General features: G+C 37.4%; 1 protein-coding gene across 1 annotated transcript in view; it reads left to right on the plus strand.

The window, feature by feature from the left end:
- LOC115918800 (HEAT repeat-containing protein 6-like) overlaps nt 1–8,679 on the plus strand; it is a 48,675-nt gene that overhangs the window by 3,555 nt on the left and 36,441 nt on the right. Inside the window, exons 3-4 of the mRNA XM_030991188.1 lie at nt 2,018–2,142; nt 8,086–8,246. Of these exons, the coding sequence (XP_030847048.1) occupies nt 2,018–2,142; nt 8,086–8,246 (286 nt within the window). The remainder of the gene's footprint in view (nt 1–2,017; nt 2,143–8,085; nt 8,247–8,679) is intronic.

An 8,679-nucleotide genomic window follows, 5' to 3' on the forward strand; every position in this document is an offset into this window, starting at 1 on the left:
AAAATCTGTAATCTTTAGTTTTAAAACAACATTATTACTAGGTCTAACTTAGCTCACAATCACTTTAACTGTGCCTCGTAATAAAATGAAAGTATTTTCGAACACTGAAATAAGACGCGATCTGATTTGGATAACAAAAGCCACACAAAAAAGCCAACAACAAAAAATTGGCTTTTGTTGTGGCTTTTTGGGCTTCTTGGGCTTTTTGTTAACCAGATCATATCAGCTCTTATTTCAGTGTTCGAAAATACTTTCTATTTATTACGAGGAACAGTTGAAGTGCATGTGAACTAAGTTAGACCTAGTAACAATGTTGTTTTTAAAACTAAAGATGACAGAAAAATTTCCCTCTGAGTCCAAACAGAAATTTGGACAGGCTAGTTTTCGAACGGTGATTCGTTATCCCCCTTGTAAGTGAGCTGCATGATACAGGTGAGTGAGCTGAAGACACGGGAGAGCTTCGGCTGGCAAAGTGCTTTGTGAAGGGGCATAATTGATCGAGACTGAAAAGAAAAAAAATCTCTTCCCTTCAAATTAGGAACGTAGTTTAACTTCAAATAGTAGATCCTATTCTGTATTTGCATTATATATTTCATGTTGAGACACAGAGATTTTCAAAAAACCACTAAAAGGTAGCATTTTGAGGACTCAAAATATCCTGTACCTGTGTATAAGGCGACTTTTGATTTTTGCCGACGGAAAAAAGTACGCCTTATACACAGAGATTTACGGTACATAACTGTCATGAACAGTATGTACAGGTTGGTAGCAGTTTTCTTGATGTGTTTTACAGTCTTATCGATAGTTTCTCCAAAGTAGCTTGTTATGCATCATCTCACAAAGACTATCTTTACCACTCACTTTGTACTTCTCCAGCCATGCAATGTTCGTCCAACCAAAATGGACAGTTCATGTTCGATCATGTTTACTTGGGTGTAAAACTATGAGTGACCATTCAACATTTGACTTTCTCATCTTACAAGGAGACTAAATTTTAAGCCACCCATGCACAAGTCTTCATCACAAAAATCATGTGCTTATCAATCGGCCACTTCGGTGATACTATCTGAAAAGGTCATTAGTACAAAACTATTAAACCCATTAAGACAACTGCTGGATATGTGTTTGTGACAGTTATATAATCATTAGGGACTTTTAGATTCGTGTGGACTGATACGTGTGACGTCCATTCAAGGCAGTGCATTAAAAGGACGTCGACCATAGCAATTCACAATGGCGTCGTGCAAATCTAAAAGTCCCTATTATTCATTTGTGCACCGGCCATACATTGTATGATACACAGGTGGAAGTTTTCTTTTCCAGAGTGCAAACAAACGGTATTCATGTAGTACCTCCATCACTTTGACATTGATTATTCTAAAATGCGCATAGTGGGAAGTCTCCATGTGTTAAAGATCTGTGGATATTTGGGGGTCATTTAAGTACAAGTGCTACATGTACATGTATGTCCAAAGTGGCTTTAATATTGTCATAGCACCCATAATAATGGCTGGTATCATGGCATTAATGAACAGGGGCATCAAATCCCCCCAATCTTCACCCAAAGACCCATTTTTATTCTTGATATATATGTCACTTGATGATGAAATGAACTCAAAATTTACTTAAAGGCATCGTTTAAAATTTTTAAATCTGAGATGCATGGCCTTCAATTGCGCTTCAAAATGATCATGAATTGCCTCAAAAAAGCAAAAATCTTTGAGTGACCGGTTTTTACCATACTCATTTTTCCCAATAGACTGTAGTGTTATAAAAAGTGTAAGGAAAACGAAAAATGAAATTTCGGTTTCCATTCATGAATATCTTGATAATCAGACAGGGGATCGGCATGTAAAAGTCATGGGATTCCGACTGACCTAACGGTTTATAATTCTGATTGCAGCTTGAAATAAATCCAGGATTTTGTTTCAAACTCTGAGGCAATGTGACCAAGTCATTTTAATGCAATTTGCAATTTGCAATATTTTAAAATTCATTTTTGTCTGTTTTCTTTCAGGATGTATTGTTTGTAGCTGACACTGCTAATGCCATCTTGAGTTCTCTTCAAGACTCATCTGTTAATGTGAGAATGAGAGCTACATGGTCTCTTGGCAATCTCAGTGATGCTCTGCTTATTAACCTGTAAGTACTACTCTAGTATATTTTTCGTTATATTTCCATATTTTATCAGTTTATTATTGTATATTCTTCATTATATTTCCATATTTTATCGGTATGAATTATGTTAGATGTGATGGATTACAGTTAAGTTCAAATAAATAAAAGCAACATTTCAATCATTGTTAAAAGAAGACTGTAAAAAGAAGAAAGAATCGTAAATTGGAGGTGTGAAAAGGTACGATTGGATTAGGAATTTTATTGATCATGAAGATAATGTGCAAACTATATGTGTGTAGTATATGAACTAGTTATTGAGACTGCCTACTCTTCAGTACATGTATAACATCTTACTAATAGTAGACCAAGACGGAGATGAAACGAGACAGAGAATCAGAGTGTGTGTTCAAGTAGTTTAATCAAGTTACTGTCTGAATGTGCGCATGCGCAGATGCGGCAATACATAACAATGTGTGATGAGTGCTAATTTTCGAAATCATATGAACATGCTTGTAGGATAGGAAGTTTTCTTTTAGAGCATGCTAATGGATTACATGGATGTTGTTGTTGATATTTTGGATACTCTATGAATAGATTGGCATTAAATAGAGAGAAAGAGAAAGAGAAGAGAAAGAGAAAGAGAAAGAGAAAGAGAAAGAGAAAGAGAAAAAGAAAAAGAAAAAGAAAAAGAAAAAAGAAAGAAAAAAGAAAAAGAAAGAAAGAAAGAGAGAGAGAGAGAGAGAGAGAGAGAAAGAAACAGAGAAAGGGGGAGGAGGGGGAGAAATATTTGTATATATAGAGAGAGAGAGAGAGAGAGAGAGAGAGAGAGAGAGAAAAAAAAGAGAAAGAGAGAGAGAAAAAAAGAGAAATAGAGAAAGGGTGTCGATATAATATGTGTTCTATATGTGTTTGAAAAAAACATTAAAGTAAATTGAATAGAATATAAAGTATCTCACAAATGCCAAAAGAAATCTATAGTGTAATTTAAAGTGAATATGTAATGTGGATCATTCAAAAATAAAAGTGGTGGAATTGCACATACACTGTACATCTCTGTTGTAATATAGTTGGGAAAAAAAAGTATGTACACAAATATATAATTTTTGCCCTTTTTTGTATTTCAATTTGTAATGACTACATTTTGTAAGCATTTGTATGTTAAGATGACTAGCAAAATTAATATTTCAAAAGTTTATGTTTTGATTTTTTTTTGGCCAATTAATGTAGATTGATGTTTTTATCCCCCCCCCCCCCCTCAACAATACATACAAATGATAAAATACCTTAAATTTTAATTGTTTCCCATGAAATCTCTTTAGGTAAACATTCTGTTACATCAAACTTTCCCTTCTGGAGAATCCTACATGTATGTAGTGGATTTTTCAGCAATACATACTGGTACATTTGTGTTAATTTTGTGAAATAAATGAACTGTTTGGCAGGTGTGATAAAGAAAAAATGGAGACATCCTGTGCAGGTGTCACGTGCTATGGGTAAAGTGTATATGTGACCACAGATGCAGCTCATACCCCTTTCAAACTGGCCTGATTTTCATCGGATGCATCCGGACGCATCCGATGAAACGGCCAGTATGAAAGCAACAGAGGAGAAAAAGCCGATAGAATAGCCGATTAAAAGAAGAGAAATAGGCGATTAAATTCTCCTGCTCAAGAGCAGGAGAAATTCTCTTTCTATCGGTGTGACACCGATGAAACAGCCACTGTGAATGCGCGCTTTATCGTAACCAGCTGTGTTTGTTGACTTATGGTTGAACATGCCGCATGCTAGCTAGATGGGGCACAGGCTTAATAATTGCGCAATAATTCTTCACTTCCAGCAAGGGCCCACCACAGCGAGTGAATTTCACCCGCAGCATGAAAAGGACAGCAGAGAAAGTGGCGGTTTCACCTTTGTTTACATAAGGAAAATTCAATTGGTATTTTCATCGGTGTGACTCCGATAGAAGCCAGTTTGAAAGGGGTATCAGACTGACTGTTAAAACCTGTGATACTGTTTTGGTGCCTAAAGCAAAACAAACAAACCATGCAAGAACTGCCACTTTTTACGCAATATATCCAGAAAAGAGAACTTGTATGATAAATTAAGATCCAAACTCCTTCAGGGTACAAACAATACACAGCTGTGATAGCAACGTAATAGGAGAAACCAAGTCTTTGGCCGCCCTGAAAGGAAAGACGTATGTTACGTTAGGGAGTCTGTAAAGAATCAGTAGATCAATACTGGCCTCAGAGAAAGAAAGGTCTGTTTTCAGTCATGCTTTCTTGTAATGAATGAATGAAGCTGAGACACCTATTATTTGGGTCAGGTCTAGATTTCTGTCTCGACTCGTTCGTGATCTGTAGCTAAAAATCACCTCTAAGTGACATTTTGAGTGTAGAACATTATTAAGGAGAAGGTGGAGTCCTGGTACAAAGTGAAAATAATCTGTGACTTTTCACATTCTTCTTTTAGTTCATTGCTTGAAGGATATCATAGTAGCAATTCCATCTGGAAAAGGTGTGCTCTTGAATGCTCATATATTCCATATAAACCTAAGAATACTTGAAAACTGAAGACCAGGGACCTGTCTTATACAAAGTTGATGTTAATCGCAAGTTATTTATGATTGGTATCATTCGTAAAGTTCTGTGTACATGAGAGATAGGAGAATGTAAAGTTGCCAAGTCGAGGTGTTGTGGTGTAGTGGATAAGTCACCCGACTGCAGATCACAAGGTACGGGGTTCGAGTCCCGCCACGGCACTAATGTCCTTTGGCTTGACGTTAATCTACATTTGCCACTGTCCACCCAGGTGTTAAATGGGTACCTGGTAGGATGTGAAAGTTAATGGTTTAGATGAGCAAGTGTGCGCTTGTACTAAAAATGACGCTTGGCTGGATTGCTCCCCAGGGAGTGCGGTTATGCCTGGTTATGCTCATCTTGACAAACTGAACAAAAATTTAAGTTTAAACTGAATTTACAATGGTTTTACAAGCCCACCTTTTTTTAGCAGTCAAGCAGTCATATTTTTTTTTTGATGAGGGAATCCTTATTTACATCTTTTAGCTTGAAAATTTGTGAAGAATGCATTGCAAATGTTAACTTGAAAATGTGATCATGAAAAATCTTTTTCTTTATAAACTTGATAAAATCAAAGGAAAAAAGGTGTTCAATTGCAAAATGATAAAAAGGAGCTATTAAAGCATCAATATGTTTTATTCTTTGGACAAGACAAAGAAGTGGGATTACACTCACATAAAGCTGATGAGAAATGACATAAGAATAGTAATAAAAAGGTTGAAAAATTACTGAAGAACAAAACTAAAGGTCGTCTAGTCCTCCTTCAGTGCCCTGAGATGAGGAAACACGATAGTGGTTCATTGAATGCCAGGCCCCCATTTTAGCATCGTTTCAGGAACTTAATAATACCACCGCCCTCAACGGACCTGCCAACAACCAGATTAGTTCATGTCTGATGCACTCAGCATGTGTCCCACTGGATGGGAGGGACATCGTATGACATAGCAGAGAGCTTGTTCACTTAAAGCTCTTGGGCCTTGTTCACATGTGGTTGGGATTTAAAGAGAAGATTGAGTTCTGGGAAGAGGTGAAAAATAATTTGTGAGCGTTATCATTGCATTATGCCAGTGTGGAAGAACATCAGATACAAAAAATGTTCCCTGAAAAGCATGGCTCTTCAAATACCTTAGTATTCGAAATATGGCATGTAACATCTTAAAATTCGGACAGCTTTTTATGCCACATGTTCGTGAAGTCCCATATACATCTTTCTGTGTACAGTGCTTGTAAATTTACCAAGACTGGGCCAAATTTCTTATCATTTTGATGATTCCAGAACCTTGCAGTACACACCAATACTTATATGCTAGATGATCAACCTTTCTGATTGATTCCACAACATTTCTTTCACAATGCAATCGCATGACCAGAACTCAACTTTATCTTTAAAGCGGCCTCAGAAAACTGCCGCGGCAAAAGAAAACCTCTGTACATGTATGTGTAAACTAATAGGAAGCGGAGGTAAGAAAAAGTAGCTGTGTGGATCAAAGGCCTATAAGCATACTTTCTATGTGTTATAAGTTACAGAAATGTGAAGTGTCCTACGCTTTAATATGTCATTCATTTCATTTCTTCGTTCTTTGGTTCATTTGTACATTTTCCTTTCCATAACAAGGATATAGTGCATAATATAGAAATAATGATCTATAACCAAGACAATTAAGTGAAAATGAGAAAAAGGAGACCTTGCAAAAAGTTATAAAGGCTTGTTGTTGTAGAAGGTCAATTTATATCATTATCACTTCAGTTTAAAATGATTATAAATCATTTACTTTTTGGCTTGGGCAATTTTTGAGGTGGTTTACTGATTAATGTATGAATGAGGCCTTAGTTTTGAGTTCCCTGGTGTAGATGGAAAAGAGAGCAATCACCGATTAAGGGAAGAGTGATAATAAAGAGAAAGAGGGAGCAGTTGTTTTTATCTCTGAAATCTTGAAATTTTTGTTCATGTTTAAAAACATTCATCAAAGAAATTAGTTAATAATAGTATTATATACTAATCAGTTTGATTTGATTTCTATGATGCCTATTGCCTATTGCTCATTCACTACTCCCAAACTGGAGGAGGAGGAGGAGGAGAGGAGGAGGAGGAGGAGGAGGAGGAGGAGGAGGAGGAGGAGGAGGAGGAGGAGGGAGGAGGAGGAGGAGGAGGAGGAGGAGGAGGAGGAGGAGAGGAGGAGGAGGGAGGAGGAGGAGGAGGAGGAGGAGGAGGGAGGAGGAGGAGGAGGAGGAGAGGAGGAGGAGGGAAGAGAGGAGAGAGGAGAGAGGAGAGAGGAGGGGAGAGGGAGAGAGGAGAGAGGAGAGAGGGGGAGGAGGAGGAGGAGAGAGGAGAGAGGGAGAGGAGGGAGGAGGAGGAGGAGAGAGGAGGAGGAGAGGCAAGAGAGAGAGAGGGGGATAGAGAGAGATGGGAATAGAGAGAGAGGAGAGAGAGAGGGGCGGGGCGGGGCGGGGGAGGGGAAGTTGGGAGCAAGAAAGTCTACAGAATATGCCTTTAAATCTCAGGATGAAATTTACCAACTAGCTCCCATATTATAGTTGACCAATGGAAAAGTATTATTACAGGAAGTGGTGTTGATATCCACCATTTTAATCAGAATCGTGCTTTAGCATTCCAATAGGGCGGATCATGGTGACCGGATACCGGGAAATTCAGAATGGAATAATTGTATTGTGTCTGATGACGTTTTGATGGATTTCTAAGAGCAGTTTGACAAAAGTTCACATGCAGTATAAAGGACGGCACAAAGTTTGATAGTAAAGTGGCAATGATGAAATTTAAATTTTTCTTATCTTTTTGGATAAATGAGGTTAGAACAGACCACCATGAAAGATCCCTTTAGAATGCTGGCATTTTGACTATACAGTATATTTAAATAAGTTGTTTTTTTCAGTGTCTCCAATAAATATTTGGTTTTCAATTATTTTACTTGAAAGTGAAGAAATATATGACATGTAGGTTAAAAGTAAACAAAAATTGTGATTACTCAAGAATGGTAGGCCTATATATGTGTTTATTTGATCATTGTTTTTTTAATTACAAATTTTGATTTTTGCAGTGTATTTGGGGAAATAATGGTGGTATATTTTAGACATGTCTAAAACACGCCGAACATGATTTTTGTTTTCTTCAGAAAAAAGGATCACTGCATGGTATACTTATTGGTTGCAACAACCAGTGTGGTTTGATCTGTTTAATGATAAAAGGCTTTTAAGATTTTAGTTTCAAATTGGTAATACAAAGTCCAATTATTAGTTCATATTTTTTGCTACATGATATATAATGTAACTGGCAAAGATAATTTGGTCAATGAATTTAAACAGAAAATCTGATTCATTCATTCTAAATGTGCAATGTCTCAAATGTCTGTCCCTTTCAATTTTTTCACAGAGAATCCGAGGATGATGCTTTTGTATCCCAATTCTCAGACTTGTTGCTCCAAAAACTGTTTGAAGCAGCGATACAGGCAGCAGGTGATCATGATAAAGTCAAGTCGAATGCAGTGAGAGGCCTAGGCATGCTAGTACGCTTCATGCAACCTCATACATTAGGTAAGTCATACTTCTTGTGCAATGTCTGAGTAAAATATAGGCAAAGTATAGTGAGACAAGGAGAGGGGAAGATAGAGAGAGAGAGAGAGAGAGAGAGGGAGAGAGGGGGAGAGAGAGGCAAAGAAAGATAGAGAGATAGAGAGAGAGAGAGAGAGAGAGAGAGAGAGGACAAGACAATTCAAAGGAAGAAAAGAGGTTTAAAGAGAAGAGAGGAGAGACAAGCATAAAGAGAGAATATAAAACGGAAAAGAGAGACAACAAGATAAGTGAAAAGAAAAGAAGAGATAGAATAGTTGAAGCTTTGGGAAGAGAAATACATGTGCATGTATATGGAGGATGGGAGAGAAAGCAGGAGAGTGAGAGAGAGAGAGAGAGAGAGAGAGAGAGAGAGCTCAGTGAATCAGAGAAAGTAATAAGAGGTATCAAACTGACT

The sequence above is a fragment of the Strongylocentrotus purpuratus genome, unplaced genomic scaffold (genome assembly GCF_000002235.5).
Source record: "Strongylocentrotus purpuratus isolate Spur 01 unplaced genomic scaffold, Spur_5.0 spur5_scaffold_2, whole genome shotgun sequence".
NCBI classification, from domain to species: Eukaryota; Metazoa; Echinodermata; class Echinoidea; order Camarodonta; family Strongylocentrotidae; genus Strongylocentrotus; species Strongylocentrotus purpuratus.